Source organism: Dama dama, chromosome 24, assembly GCF_033118175.1.
Source record: "Dama dama isolate Ldn47 chromosome 24, ASM3311817v1, whole genome shotgun sequence".
In the NCBI taxonomy this organism is placed as follows: Eukaryota; Metazoa; Chordata; class Mammalia; order Artiodactyla; family Cervidae; genus Dama; species Dama dama.
Genome location: NC_083704.1, coordinates 52332290 through 52353104, shown reverse-complemented (window position 1 = coordinate 52353104; position 20815 = coordinate 52332290). Strand labels below are relative to the sequence as shown.

The 20815-nt window shown below is 52.7% G+C and overlaps 1 protein-coding gene and 1 long non-coding RNA gene across 2 annotated transcripts; one reads left to right on the top strand and one right to left on the bottom strand.

The window, feature by feature from the left end:
* Nucleotides 1-1371: 1371 nt before the first annotated feature.
* On the top strand, nt 1372-14815 carry ITIH1 (inter-alpha-trypsin inhibitor heavy chain 1). Its single transcript, XM_061128378.1, has 20 exons — nt 1372-1529; nt 1969-2073; nt 2414-2576; nt 3115-3228; nt 5262-5387; nt 5472-5588; nt 6287-6455; nt 6545-6670; nt 7574-7755; nt 8016-8201; nt 9131-9270; nt 10037-10191; nt 10289-10303; nt 10700-10720; nt 11295-11375; nt 11486-11599; nt 12587-12788; nt 13674-13846; nt 14419-14530; nt 14686-14815. The coding sequence occupies exons 3-20, from the start codon at nt 2430-2432 to the stop codon at nt 14813-14815; spliced, it is 2310 nt and encodes a 769-aa protein (XP_060984361.1). The 5' UTR covers nt 1372-1529; nt 1969-2073; nt 2414-2429.
* On the bottom strand, nt 3178-14009 carry LOC133045849 (uncharacterized). Its single transcript, XR_009690365.1, has 3 exons — nt 13903-14009; nt 7556-7692; nt 3178-3297 (listed from the first exon to the last, which is right to left on the bottom strand). It is a non-coding gene; the product is annotated as an uncharacterized LOC133045849 (long non-coding RNA).
* Nucleotides 14816-20815: the final 6000 nt, after the last annotated feature.

Genomic DNA, 20815 nt, shown 5'->3' with positions numbered 1-20815 from the left:
CTTTGGCATCTGAAAGATGTGGGTTTGACTACCTCCTCTCTCATTTGCTGTGGGACCAACATCCCAGGGACACATTGAGGATAAAATTAGATCATAAAGGGCTGAGAGCAAAGCGTCGCTCATAGTCTACCCTTCATCATGAAAGCATGGCATTCATCTTTGTCTCCGCTGTACCCTGTTCCTCTGCACCCCTGCCCAGGAGAAATGATGAGATTTGCTTCTGCTCTTCTTTCCAAAGCTGACCATCCTAAAAGGTGTGACACCCACTACGTATCCCCAGAACTGTCCAGACGGCCCCTGGCAGAATGGCTAGAGTTGGTGCCATCAGAAATAAGGATGTGGGCAGACACTTTCTAAGTCATCATATCTGCCTCCCAGGTGAATATATGACTGTCTGAAAAGTTTGTTGATGATTAAAGAATTTTGACAAGAACACCTAATGAAGAGAAATTCATTTTTAATTGTGGCCTCTTGACACCTGCCACTGTATCACTGGTGTGGCCCCTGTGCCACAGATCCGGGATTAAAATTCACAGTTCACGCTGGCCGAGTGCGGTTCTAACCGAGGGGCACAGTCTGAGTCTGGTCGGGAGTTTACACAGCTGGAAATCCCCCTAGAGAAAGTTTTCACTGTCAATTTTTGATCCCTCAAATTGTAATACTTGCCTTGACCTTGTCTAATGTTTAATCTGTGTTTATCCGGCGTTGTATTGATTCACGGTCTGAGTGAGGTGAGGAGGCAGCGGGAGCCTTGAGACCACGCGCGGCACGATGGGGCTGCGGGGGCTGCCCGGCGTGTGCCTGCTGTCCCTGCTCACCCTGCAAGCCGTGGCCACTCAGGGCTCGCCCACCAGCAGTCCCAGAGGTGGCAAGGTATGTGGGCACACCCCTGGGCCAGAACCAGGCCGCCGAGCCCGGAAGGGAGCCCAGGGATGGGGGCTGTCCCCACCCACCTCGACTTCCTCTGAAGGGAGAGGACCCCCTAGCACACTGGGGAGGTGAAGCTGGGGTGTTGAGGACACAGGCTACATCCCACTCCCATCCCTTAACAGATAGGCCCTGGTCCCCTGAGCGCTTGCATTCACACTTGCCCTGGTTTTGTTTTACAGAAGCGAATGGCTGTGGATGCAGTGAGTGCTGGTCTTGGCAAAGGGGTCTGTGGTGGGGCCATTATTACAGCCAGTTCCCCTCAGGCTTCGGGGCATGCCCCTGGGCAGGGGGACTCCCGACTCCCATAAACAGGGGCTCTCCAGCCACCTCAATTCCCATGGCACCATTTCAGGCATACAGAATAGCACCCATGTCAGAGCTGGGTGCTGGGGGCCCCCCATCCTAGGCCACCTCCTGCATGTCCCACTTTAGGCTGCTGATGGTGTGGTCATCCGCAGTTTGAAAGTCAACTGCAAAGTCACCTCTCGCTTCGCCCACTACGTCATTACCAGCCAAGTGATCAACAGCGCTGACACAGCCAAGGAAGTGTCCTTCAACGTGGAAATACCCAAGACGGCCTTCATCAGCGATTTTGCCATGTGCGTGCCTTGCCTGGTTCACCAGGCCCAGCCCACAACCAGGGCTCCCCTCATCCCCAAGGGCCGTGGGCCAGGCCCAGCTCTGAGGGACTCTGAGGGACTGAAAAGCCCTTTAGGTCCTGCTCTGGGCTGCCATCTTGGAGAGCAAACCAAAGCCTCTGACAGTGTGTTTTCAGCCTAGGGCCCAGGAGCACAGGCCAGCACCCAAGGCTTCCTGCTGGACCCTGTGGCCAGGGCTGCCCACCTCCGTGCTAGGATTCCTGAGCGACTCTGGGGTCAGTGGGAGACCGGCAGGGGAAGCCCTTCCCCAAGTGCTCACCTGGACAGGGCCTCCTCGGAGCTGCCCCCCGCCTCCATTCCCCCGAGCTGGGAGCACCCCCACTCAAGGCCCTATGTGGTGGGGGAGGGGCACGCCCTGAGGGCTTCTTTCTCCCTGCAGCACAGCAGATGAAAACACCTTCACTGGAGACATAAAGGACAAAGTGACCGCATGGAAGCAATACCGGAAAGCAGCCATCTCAGGAGAGAATGCAGGACTTGTCAGGTGAGCTCTGGGCCCTGCCGGCCCAATCTCCGGTGCCACCCACCCCCCGCCAGCATGCATCTGAAGGCTGCAAGGTGCCTTGGGTGGAGGGCAGCCCCAGATGAGGGGATGGGCGTAAACTGGTCAAACCCACTGCTGGCACAGATGTGCTGCACAAGACCTCTAGAGAAGTGGGACCCTGACTCTGGCCAGTCAGCTAAGACAGGGTGAGGGTCAAGGAGAGCTGGGAGAAGCATTAAAAATAAGAGAAATTGATTCTGAGGAGTATGTTTTAGGTGACAAGGACCCACACATCACTTACCATGTGTCTGTCTGGTTTTGCCCCTGGTGGCACCCCCAGGGCCTCAGGGAGAACAATGGAGCAGTTCTCCATCCACATCATGGTCGGTCCACAGAGCAAGGCCACATTCCGGCTGACCTACGAGGAGGTGCTGAGGCGGAAGCTCATGCAGTACGACATTGTCATCAAAGTCAAGCCCAAGCAGCTGGTGCAGCATTTTGAGGTAGATCGCGGGTGACCACAGGCAGGCGTGAGGTCTCGGGAGCCAGGTCTCGGGAGCCTTTCCCTCACTGTGGCTGCACGTGTAAGCTCGGCACCCTCCGTGTGCAGTCCTGGGCCTGAGCACACAGGGAGGATACTGACTCCTCCGGGTGGGCTCCAGTGGCTCTCTGTGGTTCCCTGAACCCTCCAGCCTTCTCCTTCTGAGCCTCAGCTTGCTCATCTGTTAAATGGGGGTTCTGTGTGTCCCAGAAGTGCCGCAAAGATCATGAGAGATAGTGAATGTCCAGGGATTTTATAGGAAAGTCCCAGGCAGCCTGAAGGGCTGTCATTGTGGCTGGCACGTTAGTTGAGGGGCACAGGCATGCACACCTTCATTTGGCCAATACTTTTGGAGCGCCTGTGACATGCCAGGCCCTGCGCTGAGAGCTGGGTGCGCGCTGCATACAGTGGGGGGTCAGAATACACGCTGGCTCTTGGCTGAGACTTGATGATGGTTCCCAAATGCGAGCCTTGATGCAGGGGTTGTTTCAATGCCACAGATCGATGTGGACATCTTTGAGCCCCAGGGGATCAGGAATCTGGATGTTGAGGCCTCCTTCCTCCCCAAGAAACTGGCTGCCCAACTTATCAAGAAGTCCTTCTCTGGGAAAAAGGTGAGTCAGATAGCAGAGCCCTCAGAGACATCTCAGCCTAGCTCAACCAGGCAGGTGCTGCAGGCTGCCCTAAGGGAGAGAGAGAGGAGAACTCAGCACTTCTGATTTTCAGAAGCCTAAGGCTGGGGAGGGTCTGTCTGCCTGGTCTGCGGTGAGTTGCTGGCTTGCTTAAGCCTCAGTTTCCCCTTTGCCTATCTCATACTCCTGGGAAAGCATTCATGGGATATAGGGCACACGTGTAAACCTAAGCATTTCAAGCCCCAGTGTTCTTGGAAACATGATTAAGTTTGGCAAGGATGTTGGCCTACCCAGTCACTTACCACTTGTCACTTCCCACTCATCTACAGGAATTCCAGGAGCACCCTGCTTGCTCCTACCCCGGGATACCCAGCTAGTGCCCCGCTTCCTAACTTGCCCTCAACTGGAGCCAGGAGCAAACCGTTTATTCTCCACCCACCTTTGGTCGTGACTGTAACAGTTCACTTAAAAGAAATGTTTCCTGTAGTTTTGGAGGGGTTCCTTAAAAACAAAATGCGACACAGTGGAGTGCTAGCAAACATGCTTGCTTTCAGTAGGGGACCAAGGGAATGGTCTTTGTCTTCCTAATAATTATTTTCAAATATCTTTAATGAACATATTTTACTTTTATAACCAACAACAAAACGTGAAAAGACAAGGGTCCTTAAAGAAAATGTGGAAAGTACGGAAGTATAGAAATGTATTGAGGATAGTTCAGTTCAGTTCAGTCGCGTCCAACTCTTTGCAACCTCATGAACCACAGCATGCCAGGCCTCCCTGTCCATCACCAACTCCCAGAGCTTACTCAACTTTTTCACTCTTCTCTTTCACTTTCATCAAGAGGCTCTTTAGCTTTTCTTCACTTTCTGCCATAAGGGTGGTGTTATCTGCATATCTGAGGTTATTTCTCCCGGCAATCTTGATTCCAGCTTGTGCTTCTTCCAGCCCAGCATTTCTCATGATGTACTCTGCATATAAGTTAAATAAGCAGGGTGACAATATACAGCCTTGATGTACTCCTTTTCCTATTTGGAGCCAGTCTGTTGTTCCATGTCCAGTTCTAACTGTTGCTTCCTGACCTGCACACAGGTTTCTCAAGAGGCAGGTCAGGTGGTCTGGTATTCCCACTCCTTCAGAATTTTCCACAGTTTATTGTGATTCACACAGTCAAAGGCTTTGGCATAGTCAATAAAGCAGAAATAGATTTTTTCTGAAACTCTCTTGCTTTTTCGATGATCCAGCAGATGTTGGCAATTTGATCTCTGGTTCCTCTGCCTTTTCTAAAACCAACTTGAACATCTGGAAGTTCGTGGTTCACGTATTGCTGAAGCCTGGCTTGGAGAATTTTGAGCATTACTTTACTAGCGTGTGAGATGAGTGCAATTGTGCAGTAGGTTGAGCATTATTTAGCATTGCCTTTCTTTGGGACTGGAATGAAAACTGACCTTTTCCAGTCTTGTGGACACTGCTGCACTTTCCAGCAAACCATCCCCAATTTCCCTGAGCACCAGCGCCAAGTTCAACCATGCTGCAGCTCCCACTCTGGGCCCTTCCTGCTCCTTGTCTATCCAGGCAGGTTCCATTTTCCGGCACAGTTTTGTTTTTCCGCTGAACAGTATGAGATGCCCAGTGTCTCTCATCCTGGTATTATTTAAATATTTTGGCCACACCTTGTGGCTTGTGGGATCTTAGTTCCCCAACCAGGGATTGAACCTGGGCCCCCAGCAATGAAAGCTCATAGTCCTAACCACTGGATTGCCAGGGAATTTCCAACATGCTGCTGTTATTTTGTTTTTCATTGTGTACCCGAAGTGGTGATACTTATTGTAGAAAATTCCAATGATTCAGAAGCATGTGAGCAAAGAAACAGGTCATTTCTCCTACCCCGCATAGGCGTGCACTCTCAGCAGCTGGGTGAGGGTCGCCTAAGACTCATTCCTATGGCTGCACATGACACACACACCCACGCATTGTCGTTGCAAACCAGTGATGCCTCACGCTCCCGCTTGTTCCAGGGTCACGTGCTTTTCCGCCCCACAGTGAGCCAGCAGCAAACCTGCCCCACGTGCTCTACAACCTTGCTGAACGGGGACTTCAAGGTGACTTACGATGTCAATCGGGACAACGTCTGCGACCTCCTGGTGAGCCTGAACTTCTAGCCTGAGACTTACAGGGCAGACAGGGGTCCTTGCGAGAGCGGCCTCACTCACCCCTTTGTGTTTCAGGTCGCCAATAACTACTTTGCCCACTTCTTTGCTCCCCAAAACCTGAGAAAACTGAACAAGAATGTGGTTTTTGTGATTGACATCAGCACCTCCATGGAAGGCCAGAAAGTGAAGCAGGTAAATGGCGGCTCTAAACAGCCCAGTGGGAGCTTCTCCAGCCCCATCGCCCCCCCCAAACCGGTGTTGCCCCCAGGGACTGGGTTTGGGACTTCTGCCCCTGGTCAGAGGCAGGGTAATCTAACAGGAAATCCCAGTGGTCAAGGGCTCTGGAATCAGCCACTTCTCACTGTGAGAAGTGAGCAAGTATACTCACTGCTCCTCGATGGCAAAAATAGAGCAAAGTGACAGGGCCCACGGGGCCTGTGGGGTTTACCAGTGGGGAAGGGCTTCGAAGATGAGACCTGTGTTCTAGGCATGTGGGGACGATTACAGGGGTCCCAGAGATGGCTTGCAGCTGGCAGCAGCCTCCCCCTCCACACGCAGTGTTCTATGCCCTGTCCATGGCGCAGTGAAACCATTGGTGGACAGGCAGGGTTTTAGAAACTCAGCCCCCTGGGGTCCTCTGTCTTAACCCTGCCCCCCCCCCCCAAACTCCTGGTCATTTCCCCTTCCCACTGGGTCCCTTTGCCTTCTGCACGCCCTCAGCCACCCCAGGGCTCACTCAGCAGGAGGCTCCTCTCCTGTCACCTTTCTTGCCCCTCCTGCTTGTCTGCCCCATGCCTCTAACCCTGTGGGTCTTTGAACTGGGCATCTGGAGATTACAAAAGGCACTATCCTGGGGCCCTGTCCCTCCACTGACTGTCCTGTGCTTACAGACCAAGGAGGCGCTCCATAAAATCCTGGGGGACCTGCGGCCAGGGGACCACTTCGACCTGGTCCTCTTTGGGTCTGCAGTGCAGTCATGGAAGGGTTCACTGGTCCAGGCGTCTCCTGCCAACCTGGAGGCAGCTCGGAACTTCGTGAAGCAATTCTCCCTGGCCGGCGGTAGGGGCAGGGGTCTGGGGCCACCTTGATGTCACCTCTGTCCCCTCAGATTGAAGGCACACACTGATCTGCTTTCTCTTTTTTTGTAGCTACAAACCTGAATGGAGGTCTGCTCACGGGAATTGAGATCTTGAACAAAGCTCAGCAAAGCCACCCAGAACTCAGCAACCATGCCTCAATTCTCATCATGTTGACAGATGGCGAGCCCACAGAGGGTAAGTACCGTCAGGGATACCCTGGGAGGTGTTGGTCTGCTCATTATGGAAGGCACTGGGGACGCCGTCTGGGGGCAGAGAGGCTAAGGGTAAAGCTGAGCACTCGTCTAAGAGCAGAGTTCAGACCATAAAGTCTGCAGGAGCTCCAAGGCGCTCCTCTGTCCTGAGGTGGGAAACTGGGAGGGTTTCTGCATGACACAGGCTGCATGGGGCCCAGAAGGAGGGGCAGGACTCCTAGGCCGAATTTAATGAACTGTGTTTTCAGCACCAACTGAGGGCCAAGCACAGGAGTAGGGACCAAGGAGAGACACTAAGAGAACAAGAGACATCTTTGCCCTTAAGGAGTCCAGGGTCCACTGGGGGAGGCAGACCCAGGAACAGATGCTCTGTCAAGGGCTCTGAAAGAACAGGGTGCCAGGAGGCCAAAGGACCACAGACAAGGGGCACCTGACCCAGGCAGAGTCTCAGAAGGCCTCCTGGAGGAAGTGAGCCCTGAGCTCCACCTGGAAGGAGGAGAGGAGAAGCAGGAAGGCATCCCTGGCAGAAGGGGCAGCTTGAACAAAACAAGGTTTGTGCACCCGCAAGGCCTGTGCAGGAAGTGCAGGCGTGTGTTGAGCAGGTAAAACAGAGCGGAAAGGTCAGCAGGCCCTCACAGGCCGTGGGAGGAGCCGTGGAGGGTTTAAAATCAGATTTGCTCATGATGGATCCATGGAAATGGGCAGTCTTCTAGGAGCTCTGATAGCAGCTGTTGCATCACCCAGGGGAGAGAGCAAGAGGCGTGGCCTAAAGAGGCTAGTGGGGACTGGATGGTCTGAGATGGGAGACTTGGCCCCCAGGGAGGGTGCCCCAAGGTGCCCTCATGCCCCACACGCATCCCATCCCTACCTGGCTGTGTGGCTGCAGGGGTGACGGATCGTACCCAAATCCTCAAGAATGTCCGAGATGCCATCAAGGGCAGGTTCCCACTCTACAACTTGGGCTTCGGCCGTGATGTGGACTTGAACTTCCTGGAGGTCATGTCCCTGGAGAACAATGGACGTGTCCAGAGAATCTACGAGGACCATGACGCCACCCAGCAGCTGCAGGTCTCCTCCCCCACGGCCCCTCAAAGTCACGCCAGGGGGATCAGAGCCTTGGCAGCCATGTACCCACCAGCCCAGAGCAGATAAAACTCTGGTGCAGAGTTCAACTTAGCTGCGGGACCCCGAACCAGTTCCTTAACCACTGAGCCTGCAGTTCCCTCTATAAGGCAGGGACCCTGACGCACCACTTCGTGAGGGGGTTTCCTGTTGGATACCTAGGGTGACCCCCCAGCTCTGAGGCTGCACCCCCCCGATCCCTGCAGGGTTTCTATGAGCAGGTAGCTAACCCCCTCCTGAGGGATGTGGAGCTGCTGTACCCCCAGGAAGCCGTCTCAGACCTGACCCAGCACCGCCATAAACAGTACTACGAAGGCTCGGAGATCATGGTGGCGGGGCGCATTGCCGACCACAAACTGAGCAGCTTCAAAGCGGACGTGCGAGCTGACACGGTAAATAGAGGGCTGCAAAGGGTGGAGAGGCACTCAGAAGCTTCCCAGCCCTGTGCCCCTGGCAGCCTCTCTTTCCCCAGAGGAGTGCCCTTACCCCACCAGGCCACATACACCCCAGGGCTGAACTTTCTCCCAATGCAGTCATCCTGAGGGTAGGCTCAAGTGGCCTTGATAAGCGGTCATCCCTTGCCGCCAACTGGACCACCTGTTATTCCCCATGTCATTCCTCCCAAAGCATGAGGCAGTAGGAGGCTAGCATCTTCCTTCTCAAGTACAATATTTCCTGAGCATCTACTATGCACTCAGCTCTGTACCACAGTGCAGTGCACGTATGCACATGCACGCTTGGGGGTCCTGGAGACCTGGAATCTAGCCATGTGGTGTAGCTGAGGGTTCAGGACTCTGGCTTTCAGTGACGAAAGCTGAGCTAGACCCTGGCTCCAGGTGGGTGACATTGATCAAATAGGTCCAGTTCTCTAGGCCTCTCTGTGGCCTCTGAGGGTAAAACTGCACTGGAGAGTTGTGTGGAGTAAATGAAATAATCCATGCAGTAGGCTTATGCAGTGCCTGGTGCATGGCAAACCCCTGGGAAGAGGTGCCCCCATATTGTAGCTGGGAAGAAAAAGCACACTTGTGCGCTGTGGCAAGTTGAACGGGCGTCTGGAGGAGCGGGGCAGAGTGGGCACAGTTGCATGGTGGACTGGCCGGCTGTTTGCTGGCATCCCCCAGAGAGAGTAACTCCATGAGAGCAGGGCCTGATTCTCTTCCCCTGGGACCCCCAAGGCCTGGGTCAACTTGGCTCACAGAGGGTGCTTGGCAACTTTTATGGAAGGAATGGATGGGTGAGGATGAGAAGTGTAGGCTTAGGAATGATGGGGGATGGAATGCTGAGAAAGGCTCACAGCCTCTCTCCCCCTCGCCTCTCTCAGGAGGGCCAAGAATTCATGACAACCTGCCTGGTGGATGAGGAAGAGATGAAGAAACTGCTCCGAGAACGGGGCCACATGCTGGAGAACCATGTTGAACGCCTGTGGGCCTACCTGACCATCCAGGAGCTGCTGGCCAAGCGGTACCAGTCCATCGGCTGCCTAGGGGAATGGGGGCAAACTACCCAAGAGCACCCCCCTCACCCTTGGGTCTTTGGACTAAGAAGGGGTGGTTCTGAGTCTTGAAGCATGTGAGCAGGTCAGATTTACTGTTCTCTGACTTTGCTCGCTGAGTTAATATCAACCAGGCAGTCAGTGTGTGGGCGGGGCCTGCTGGGGGGCACAGGGCGGCCTGCAGTTTGCCCCTACTTAGCTCTGTGTGCGAGGCTGCCCTTGCCTGTGGGGCTGCTGTGTCCAGACACACTCAGTTCGTCCTCACAACATGCCGAGCACACCGGGGTTCAGAGAGGTTAGACCATTTGCCAGAATGTCACAGCTGTTGAATTCTGGGGCACATCCCCCAGCTCTACCAAACCTCCAGGTTTTCTCTATGAAAGTGTTAGTCACTCAGTCATGTCCGACTCTGCAACTGCATGGACTATAGCCTACCAGGCTCCTCTGTCCATGGAGTTCTCCAGGCAAGGACACTGGGGATCTTCCCGACCCAGGGATCAAACCCGGGTCTCCCTTGTTGCAGGCAGATTCTTTACTGTCTGAGTCACCAGGGAAACCCATTTCTCTATGGGAGGCATTTAAATCATGAGGTTCTTAAAGACAGCCCCTGAGTGGGGCCACTGCAGGGGCTTATTACATGCCTGTTGATCAAGTGAACAATGGCAGGAAAGGACAAGGGAATGCAAGTTTACTGTTGTCCAAGCTGTGGGCCTGGAGCAGGTGTCTGTCTCGCAGGATGAAGTTGGAGGGGAAGGAGAAGGCCAACGTGTCAGCTAAGGCCCTGCAGATGTCGTTGGCCTATCAGTTCGTGACCCCACTGACCTCCATGACTGTCAGGGGCATGGCAGACCAGGACGGCCTGGAGCCCATCATTGATAAGCCCCTGGACGGTATGGGCTGGCTGAGAGGAGGCTGTAGGCATGGGGAGGCTTCTGAGAGCCAAAAGCCTCTAGGGCATTAATTCTCTTTCCTTTCTTTCCTTTCTAGATTCTCTGCCCTTGGGTGAGTTTTTAAATCATGTTGATTTCTGCAAGGGGCTCTGGGTGGCTGGGCAAGTGGCACAGTTCTGGCCACCGGACACACAGTTCCCCACCCCACACCTGCCTGGTCCCAGGCTTTCTTGGTCTCTTCCTTCCCTGAGATGCCCTTCCCCACTTTGTTGCAACTGAATTGTTGCCACCTGAGTGTTTGGGGAGACCTCACACAGCCTGAACCCCTCCACTCCCAGGCCTCCTTTGGGGCCCTTAGTGTGAGCATCCATCTGCAAGAAGGGCTGGGACCCCCAAGAGGAGGGCTGGGACCCCCAGGAGGAGGGCTGCCCAGGCCTGAATGGCCTCTGGGCCCAGTTGCCCTTGGAGTGGGGAGGGTGACGCTGTCCTCTGTCCTTGTACTCTACAGAGATGGTGGGACCCAGAAAGAGTAAGTGGCCGTCACCCTGACAACGCGCGTCTTACCTCTGCTCCACGTGACCACCCTCAGTCCATGCATTCAGCCCTGAGCAAAGCCCAGGGCGTCACCCATCTAAGGCTTTTTTTCTCTGCTCCAGTGTTCCTTGCTCCCTCTCACTGGGAGCCCTCAGAACTCTCTCCCTGACCTGGGCCTGGCCTCCCCACCCCAGTGCCACCAGCCCCACCAGGTTTTCATGAAGGAAACCGAGACAGAGCCAGGCCACTGGTGGTGGTGGTTTAGTTGCTCAGTCATGTCCGATTCCTGCAACCCCATGGACCACAGCCCACCGGGCTCCCCTGTTGATGGGATTTCCCAGACAAGAATACTGGAGTGGGTTGCCATTTCCTTCTCCAGGCCAGACCATTGTGCTGGGCCAAACTTCCATTCCCACACCCTGAGAGGTGTCAAAGTCTCCATGTCCACTCGTGCACCCGCGGCCTTGGGCCAGCCTGCTTGGGTGGGAGGGGCCCCAGAGAAGGAGCCACCAGCTCCGAGGAAGGCCTGGCCGCCTCCCTTCTAAAGGCCGTTCACTCTTGCTGCTCAGCCTTCATGCTAGAGGCCTCTCAGCCTGCTCCAACGCACTCCAGCCTCAACATCGAGAAGTTGCCAGACCAAGTGACTAGCGGTGAGTCCTTGGGAGGGTCTGAGGGACACTTCTGCCTGGCTGAACCCTTGTCCCCAGCTGGCCCCATCTGCCTAATGCTCAGTTTAACGGACTCCATGCTGTGCCCTCAGTGGATGCTGACCCCCACTTCCTCATCTACGTGCCCCAAAAAGAGGACACGCTGTGCTTCAACATCAATGAGGAGCCTGGTGTGGTCCTGAGCCTGGTGCAGGACCCTGACACAGGTACAGGTGACATCATACCCTCTGCCAGAGGCTCCTCTGCCCTCAATGTTTAGCCACCAACAGGAAGGACAGCGGTTGTGGCCTCCACTCCCCACATCCAGTGTACCCGCCACCTGGCTGGGCTCAGCCTGCCGCCATCACACCACATCCACCTGCCTGGGCCCTATACAGGGCCAGCTTCGTGGGCATGTGACCTGTGCAGATGCACGGAACCATGCCCTGGGAAGGGCTCCATGCTTGATTTAATGCTCTGCTGTTGCATCCTGAAATTCTGGACAGTTTTTGGAGGTGAGGCCTCTCGTTTTCATTATGTACCGAGTCCTGTAAATTATGCCATGGCCCTGCCGCATACCCCTCCTTGGCCCTGCATGGCTGCAGGGGTCTTGGAGTCGACCTCACCCCCGGGCTCCGGAGATGGGAACAATGCCCTCTCCATATCTTGGACGCTTCTCCCACCCTCCCAGTCCATTCAGGTCATTTGCGCATGTTTGTTGAGCACATCCAAAGGGCTGGGGGCACAGTGGAAACCCGGACAGAGTCCCTGCTCTCGTGGAGTTTAGGGAAGGGAGATAAACAGGTGAACAGATTCTTAGCTGACCATTTCAGAGCATGAGACAAGGATAGTTTGGGGACGGTGACAATGGGGAGGGGGCTGCTGGCTGCCCAGTTCAGAGGGGGCCTCTGTCAAGAGGCCCGAAGACTCACCCACAGCACCTGCCCTGTGTCATGGAGAAGGAGCAGCCCCAAGGCCTTTCCTGGGGATGTGAGACCTCCTTCAGAGCCCAGAATCGAGCATTCTAAACCTCAGAGAGCGTGGTGGGAAGGGAGGCAGGCGGCGCTGTGTGTGGCCTGCACCTGTCCTGAAGGCCCATCTCCTTGGGTGCTGAGGCTCTCAGTGACCAAAGAAGGAGGGCAGGAGCAAAGACTGGCTGGCAGGATTCTGGTGAGAGCTGGCCCCCGACCTGATGACTTCTCACCCCACTGCAGGCTTCTCAGTGAATGGGCAGCTCATCGGCGACAAGGCCGGGAGCCCTGGGAAGCCCGAGGGCACGTACTTCGGGCGGCTGGGGATCGCAAACCCCGCAACCGACTTCCAGCTGGAAGTGACTCCTCAGAACATTACGCTGAACCCTGGGTCTGGCGGGCCCGTGTTCTCCTGGAGGGACCAGGCCTTCCTGCGGCAAAATGAGTAACCAGCGTGGGCGGGGGCCTGGGAAGGGAGGCAGGGGTGAGTGTGCTAAGGACCAAGGCATGAAGCCCCAGAGCCAGCCCCGCCACCCGAGCCTGTGGGCCCTCATTCCCTGAGCTCTGTCAGTGAGTGAGGTCATAAGGCCTCCATGCAGACATGCAGTTGGGCCCTGTGAGCCATTCCCGGCCCCTCACTCTCAATTTCCTTTGGTTCTGGGATGCGTGTCTCCCAGCCTGGCTGCCTAAGCTCCCGTGGCACCTTCACCCCGCAGTCCTGTCTCCACCCGTCTCCACCAAACCAAGCCACTCATCCTCCCAGGCCCAGCGCAAGGGCCACCTCTTCCCTGAACCCATCCTGGTCTCTTCCTCTGCTGAACTCATGTTCTCTGGGCTTTTCTTTCAGCATCTGTCTTAGTATGACTTGTTTAGTGTTTGTTCTTTCCTTCACTCATTTATTCCGCAAACACTGCCGAGCATCAGAGCCCAGCGCTGGGCAGCGGAGCCATAGGGAGAGGCGGGCAGGGTCCAGTATAGTGGACCAGATGATTAGTCAAGGAACACAGACTCATACTAGACAGGCTGGAGTAGAAGTCCTGGCTCTGTCACTCACCAGCTATGTGAGCTTGAGCAACTTCTTAACCTCTTTGAGCTGTGGTCCTCATAGGATCAAAGGGGGAATTGAAAGATACAGTTTCAATGGAGAGCTTAGCACAGGGCCTGTACCCAATATACCCAACAGCAACATGTGGGAAGGAATGTAGAACAAGAAATACTCAACAATCTCAGAGGAGAGGGCGGTCATAAGAGCTGGGTCCCAAGGACAAGAGCAGCTGAATAGAGGGGTGCAGTGAAGCCACATCCACCCTCATGGCACCTCTCCCCACAGGGTGTTGGTGACCATCAATAGGAAGAGGAACCTGGTGGTGTCCGTGGAGGACGGGGGCACCTTCGAGGTCGTCCTGCACCGGGTGTGGAGGGGGAGTGCCGTCCGCCAGGACTTCCTGGGCTTCTACGTGCTGGATAGTCACCGGATGTCAGCACGGACACATGGGCTGCTGGGTATGTACAGCTGGCCAGGCTGGCAGAGCTGTGGGGAGCGGGGTGTTAGGACTCACCGTGGGTCAGCTTTGCGAGACACCAGGACAGGTGCACCTCCAACGTGGCCTCCAAGGCTCAGAGCTCCAAAGAGGGACCTGGAGATGGCTTGTCCCTCAAAGAGGCTGTAATCAAACACAGTGAAACTAAAGCTTAAGTGAGTCAAGAGCATATAAGGGGAGGCTCAATTAGCAAACAGAAAAGTCCATTGGACTCGCAGACACCTCCTAGGTGGGATGGGTCATGGCCAACTGCTTGAAAGAACTGCTTCTCTCTGTGGTCTTCCGGCAGACCCTGCTCTCTACCCCTCACTCCCCTATCCCCAGCCATATTCTTTTGGAATTCCTATAGAAGCAACATAGCTGCTTCTTTATAGTAAGTGAACTAAAGGTGGCTTTGGATGTTAAAATTTATCAGAAACAGTCAAGCCCTTGGAAAAAATTGTGCAAATAACTCTAAAGCTCCAGTGAGCACCTAGTGAGTACAAGGCAGCTAGGACCCCAGTGGTAATCACTGTCTCCTGTATGCCTTTCCAGGACAATTCTTCCACCCCTTTGATTATAAAGTGTCCGACCTCCACCCAGGCTCTGACCCCACAAAGACAGACGCCACAATGGTGGTGAAGAACCGCCGCCTGACGGTCACCAGGTGGGTGGGCAGTTCTCCCAGCATCTCTGCCCTTGGCCTTCTCCATCATTGGTTCAGGTCTTCTTCCAGGTGTCACATGGGTCGGGTGGGCTTCCTGGGGAGGTACAGCCCTGCCAGGTCCAAAAGGTGACCCCAGATGGCATGTTTCTCCTCAGGGGTTTGCAAAAAGACTACAGGAAGGACCCCCGGCATGGGGCTGAGGTGACCTGCTGGTTCATCCACAACAATGGGGATGGGCTGATCGACGGCGTCCACACCGACTATATCGTCCCTGACATCTTCTGAGCCCCCAGCTGGCACACCCATCCTCCCTTGGGACCATGGCAGAGGGGCAGGGTAGCATCCTGACCTGCTGCCCTGGCCATACCTCCCTGTCCAAGCTGGTATCCCATGTCAAAGCACTCATGACTTCCATTAAAGAGAGGCTATGTCTACCTCAGGCTGGCTGCTTTTGGGGAACAGGGGGTGGCAAGGAGGCAACCCAAGATGTTGTTCCTCAGAAGGGCTCAGGAGTCACAGCAGACCTGGAGGCCGGGAGGGAGCCTGTACCAACTCTGCCCCCACCCCCACCCCCATTCTCTGTAGCCATCTGGCCCTGTGCCCTCTGAATGCCCGAGTGTCCCATGCACATGGCTTCCCCTATTGGTCCAGAGACCAAAGGACACGCTGGCAGATTGTAGAGGAATGACCCACAATGGCTGAAGCCGCCCCAGTGCTTTCTGCAGTCAGGTGCTGTTTTCAGCGCCTTTGCTGAATTAACTGAACATACACTCCCAACAGCCCTAGGGCTTCCCTGGTGACTGAGATGGTAAAGAATCTGCCTGCAAAGCGGGAGACCATGGGTTCAATCCTTGGGTTGAGAAGATCTCCTGGAGAAGGGAAGGGCAACTCACTCCAGTATTCTTGTCTGGAGAATTTCATGGACAGAGGAGCCTGGAGGGCTGCAGTCCAAGGGGTCGCTAAGAGTTGGACATGACTGACTGACATACTTTCACTTCCATGCTCCCAACAACCCTAGGGGACACTTTTGTCATGACTGTTTATAGCCGAGGTTAGGTAACTTGTCCCAAATCCCTCACGGTTTAAGTGGTAGAGCTGGGATTTGAACCCATGCTATCTGGCATTAGCATCTATGTGCTTAACCACTCCATGTAAATTCTCTGGTGGCTAATGGCCAAAGCTTGTTCTAGATCTTTCTCAGTTCAGTTCAGTCACTCAGTTGTCTCCGACTCTTTGCAACCCTATGGACTGCAGCATGCCAGGCCTTCCTGTCCATCACCAACTCCCAAAGCTTACTCAAACTCATGTCCATTGAGTCGGTGATGCCATCCAACCATCTCATCCTCTGTCATCCCCTTCTCCTCCCACTTTCAGTCTTTCCCACCATCAAGGTCTTTTCAAATGAATCAGTTCTTCACATCAGGTGGCTGAAGTATAGGAGTTTCAGCTTCAGCATCAGTCCTTCCAATGAACACTCAGGACTGATCTCCTTTAGGATGGACTGGTTGGATCTCCTTGCAGTCCAAGGGACTCTCAAGAGTCTTCTCCAACACCACAGTTCAAAAGCATCAGTTCTTTGGTGCTCAGCTTTCTTTATAGTCCAATTCTCACATTCATACATGACTACTGGAAAAAACAGCTTTGACTAGACAGACCTTTGTTGGCAAAGTAATGTCTCTGCTTTTTAATATGCTGTCTAGGTTGGTCATAACTTTTCTTCCAAGGAGCAAGTGTCTTTTAATTTCATGACTGCAGTCACCATCTGCAGTGATTTTGGAGCCCCCCAAAATAAAGTCTGTCATTGTTTCTATTGTTCCCCCATCTATTTGCTATGAAGTGATGGGACCAGATGCCATGATCTTAGTTTTCTGAATGCTGAGTTTTAAGCCAATATTTTCACTCTCCTCTTTCAGTTTCATCACTAAAGAAGCTCTTTAGTTCTTCACTTTCTGTCATAAGGGTGGTGTTATCTGCGTATCTGAGGTTACTGATATTTCTCCCAGCAATTTTGATTCCAGCTTGTGCTTCATACTGGACTGAATGAAGCATGATATACTCTCATGATGTATTCTGCATATAAGTTAAATAAGCAGAGTGACAATATACAGACCTGACGTACTCCTTTCCCTATTTGGAACCAGTCTGTTACTCCATGTCCAGTTCTAACTGTTCCTTCCTGACCTGCATACAGATTTCTCAGGAGGCAGGTCAGGTGGTCTGGTATCCCCATCTCTTTCAGAATTTTCCATAGTTTGTTGTGATCCACACCATCAAAGATTTTAGTGTAGTCAATAAAGCAGAGGTAGATGTTTTGCTGGTATTCTCTTGCTTTTTTGATGATCCAACAGATGTTGGCAATTTGATCTCTGGTTCCTCTGCCTTTTCTAAATCCAGCTTGAACATCTGAAAGTTCACAGTTCATGTACTGTTGAAGCCTGGCTTGGAGAATTTTAAGCATTTCTTTGCTAGCAGGTGAGATAAGTGTAATTGTGCAGTAGTTTGAGCATTCTTTGGCATTGCCTTTCTTTGGGACTGGAATGAAACCTGACCTTTTCCAGTCTTGTGGCCATTGCTGAGTTATCCAAATTTGCTGGCATATTGAGTGCAGCACTTTCACAGCATCATCTTTCAGGATTTGAAATAGCTCAACTGGAATTCCATTACCTCCACTAAGTTTGTTCATAGTGATGCTTCCTAAGGCCCACTTGACTTCGCATTCCAGGATGTCTGGTTCTAGGTGAGTGATCACACCATCGTGGTTATCTGGGTCATGGAGATCTTTTTTTATAGTTCTTCTGTATATTCTTGCCACCTCTTCTTAATATCTTCTGCTTCTGTTAGGTCCATACCATTTCTGTCCTTTATTGTGCCCATTTTTGCATGAAATATTCCCTTGGTATCTCTAATTTTCTTGAAGAGATCTCTAGTCTTTCCCATTCTACTGTTTTCCTCTATTTCTTTGCATTGATCACTAAGGAAGGCTTTCTTATCTCTCCTTGCTATTCTTTGGAATTCTGAAATCAAATGGGTATATCTTTCCTTTTCTCCTTTGGCTTTCACTTCTGTTCTTTTCACAGATATTTGTAAGGCCTTCTCAGACAACCATTTTGCCTTTTTGCATTTCTTTTTCTTGGGGACAGTCTTGATCACTGCCTCCTGTACAATGTCACAAACCTCCGTCCATAGTTCTTCAGGCACTCTATCAGATCTAATCCCTTGAATCTATTTGTCACTTTCACTGTATAATCACAAGGGACTTGATTTAGGTCATACCTGAATGGTCTAGTGGTTTTCCCTACTTTCTTCAATTTAAGTCTGAATTTGGCAATAAGGAGTTCACGATCTGAGTCACTGTCAGCTCCCGGTCTTGTTTTTGCCGACTGTATAGAGCTTCTCCATCTTTGGCTGCAAAGAATATAATCAATCTGATTTTGGTTTTGAGCATCTGGTGATGTCCATGTCTAGAGTCTTCTCTTGTATTGTTGGAAGAGGGTGTTTGTGATGACCAGTGCGTTCTCTTGGCGAAACTCTAAATTTGCCTGTTACTCCAGGTATTTCTTGACTTCCTACTTTTGCATTCCAGTCTCCTATAATGAAAAGGACATCTTTTTGGGTGTTAGTTCTAGAAGGTCTTGTAGGTCTTCATAGAACCATTCAACTTCAGCTTCTTCAGCATTATTGGTCAGGGCATAGACTTGGACTACTGTGATACTGAATAGTTTGCCTTGGAAACAAACAGAGACCATTCTGTCGTTTTTGAGATTGCATCCAAGTACTGCATTTCAGACTCTTGTTGACTATGAGGGCTATTCCATTTCTTCTAAGGGATTCTTGCCCACAGTAGTAGATATAATGGTCATCTGAGTTAAATTCACCCATTCCAGTCCATTTTAGTTCGCTGATTCCTAAAATGTCGATGTTCACTCTTGCCATCTCCTGTTTGACCACTTCCAATTTGCCTTGATTCGTGGACCTAACAATATTGCAGGTTCCTATGCAATATTGTTTTTTACAGCATCAGAATTTACTTCCATCACCAGTCACATCCACAGCTGGGTGTTGTTTTTGTTTTGGCTCTGTCTTTTCATTCTTTCTGGAGTTATTTCTCACTGATCTCCAGTAGCATATTGGGCACCTACCAACCTGGGGAGTTCATCTTCCAGTGTCCTATCTTTTTGCCTTTTCATACTGTTCATGGGGTTCTCAAGACAAGAATACTGAAGTGGTTTGCCATTCCCTTCTCCAATGGACCATATTTTGTCAGAGCTTTCCGCCATGACCTGTCTGTCTTGGGTGGCCCTACACAACATGGCTCATAGTTTCATTGAGTTAGACAAGGCTGTGGTCCATGTGATCAGATTGGTTAGTTTACTGTGACTATGGTTTTCATTCTGTCTGTCGTCTGGTAGAGAAGGATAAGAGGCTTATGGAAGCTTCCTGATGGGAGAGACTGACTGAGCGGGAAGCTAGGTCTTGTTCTGATGGGCAGGGCCATGCTCAGTAAATCTTAAATCCAATTTTCTGTTGATGGGCGGGGCTGTGTTCCCTCTTTGTTGTTTTATCTGAGGCCAAACTATGGTGGAGGTAACAAAGATAATGGTGACCTCCTTCAAAAGGTCCCATGCACGCACTGCTGCATTCAGTGCCCCCAACTCCGCAGCAGGCCACCGCCGACCCACGCCTCCACCAGAGACTCCTGGACACTAAAGGGAAGTCTGGGTCAGTCTCTTGTGTGGTCACTGCTCCTTTCTCCTGGGTCCTGGTGTGCATAAGGTTTTGTTTGTGCCCTCCAAAACTCTGTTTCCCCAGTCCTGTGTAAGCTCTGGTGGCTCTATGGTGGGGTTAATGGGAACCTCCTCCAAGAGGGCTTATGCCAGACCCAGGTCTACTGCGCCCAGAGCCCCTGCCCCTGCAGCAGTCCACTGTTGACCCGTACCCCACAGGAGACATTCAAACACAGTTCTGTCTTAGTCTCTGTCGGGTCTCTGTGTCCTGGTGCGCCCAAGGTTTGTTTGAACCCTCTGAGCATCTCTGGTGGGTATGGGGTCTGATTCTAAATGCAATTTCATGATTTCACCCCTCCTACCATCTTGCTGAGACGTCTCCTTTGCCCTTGGAAGTGGGGTATCTCCTCAAAGTCACTCCAGCACCACGCAGCCGCCACTCCAGATCTAGATCTTTCTAAGTATTACTTAACATGAGCATGTGAAAAAAAATATGAAATATAATATATGAACTTGGAGTCCTGAAGAAGTCCTGCCAGGAACTAGAGGCTCACTCACTGCAGTCAGGGCCTCAGGAAGCAGTTCCCAGGCCTCCACCCTCCACTGGATTTCCCAGCTGGGGGTTGACACTTCTGGGAGCAGGCAAATCTCCCCAAAGCAGAGACAGCCACTGCCCAGAAGCTCTGACTTCATGAATAGCAGCCCACTGACTCCTCACAATGGGGCCTGGAATGACCCCTTCAGAATGTCTTCCCTGGCTTTGTCTGGGGGCCCAGTTGAAATGTGATGTTACAGGGTGTGGGGAGATGAACTTGTACTTTAGGGAGCCACTGGCCCTTCTGGTGAAGTGTGATGGGCCTCTATTCCCTCCTTTCTAGAGCATTTTTGCTTTTCTGGATTCTGTCTGGTTCCTGTCCTAAATGAGGGCTCAGATTGATAGCACAGAGGCCCAGGGCTGCCCCAGGCCCAGGGACAAAGAGCCCTGAGGGGCAGCCTGTGGAGGTTCAGAGCCCTATCCCACTGTCTGGAGTATTCTGGGCTTCTTGAGGGAGGGCCATGGCCTGCCAGCTGGCTGGTCACCCTAAGCAAAGCCCTGCCTAACTAGGGCCTCTTTTTCCCATCCTGTAAAGCAGAAATAGGGTGAACCTGAAGATGTCTTAGATTCCATTTAATTCCAAATTCTCTCTGATGACTCTGGGTCCCTCAAGTCCCCAGCTGTCCCTCAAAGGCCTCTTGAGCAACCTCAGAATTTCCTATTATGAGTTGTTCCTCCCACAAAGCTCTAAGTATTGAGGGATGAGGTATGAGGCAGGCATGAGGCGGGGCTGCTGAGCAATGCTGGCAGGACAAGAGTTCTGCCACAGCCACCGGGCCTAGCGGTCAGTAACTGCAGACACTGAAGATGACCGCATGAACCATGTGGAAGGGCCCTTCTTCTCTCTGTTCCCAGGTGTCAGCCCAGAGCTGGGTGCCTACTGGTAGTAGGGGTCACTACAAGAATTCAAGAGGCCGGAGGAGAGCAGGGACCCCCAGCCGGGCATCAGCGGTTCCCTTTGTTGAT

What these genes read in the sequence shown, in the direction of transcription:
- ITIH1 (XM_061128378.1), top strand. Translation starts at nt 2,430, where the DNA reads ATGGAGCAGTTCTCCATCCACATCATGGTCGGTCCACAGAGCAAGGCC. An exon ending in ACAACGTCTGCGACCTCCTG is followed by an intron (nt 5,388 to 5,471) that starts GTGAGCCTGAAC and finishes TTTGTGTTTCAG; the next exon opens with GTCGCCAATAACTACTTTGC. An exon ending in ACGGACACATGGGCTGCTGG is followed by an intron (nt 13,847 to 14,418) that starts GTATGTACAGCT and finishes ATGCCTTTCCAG; the next exon opens with GACAATTCTTCCACCCCTTT.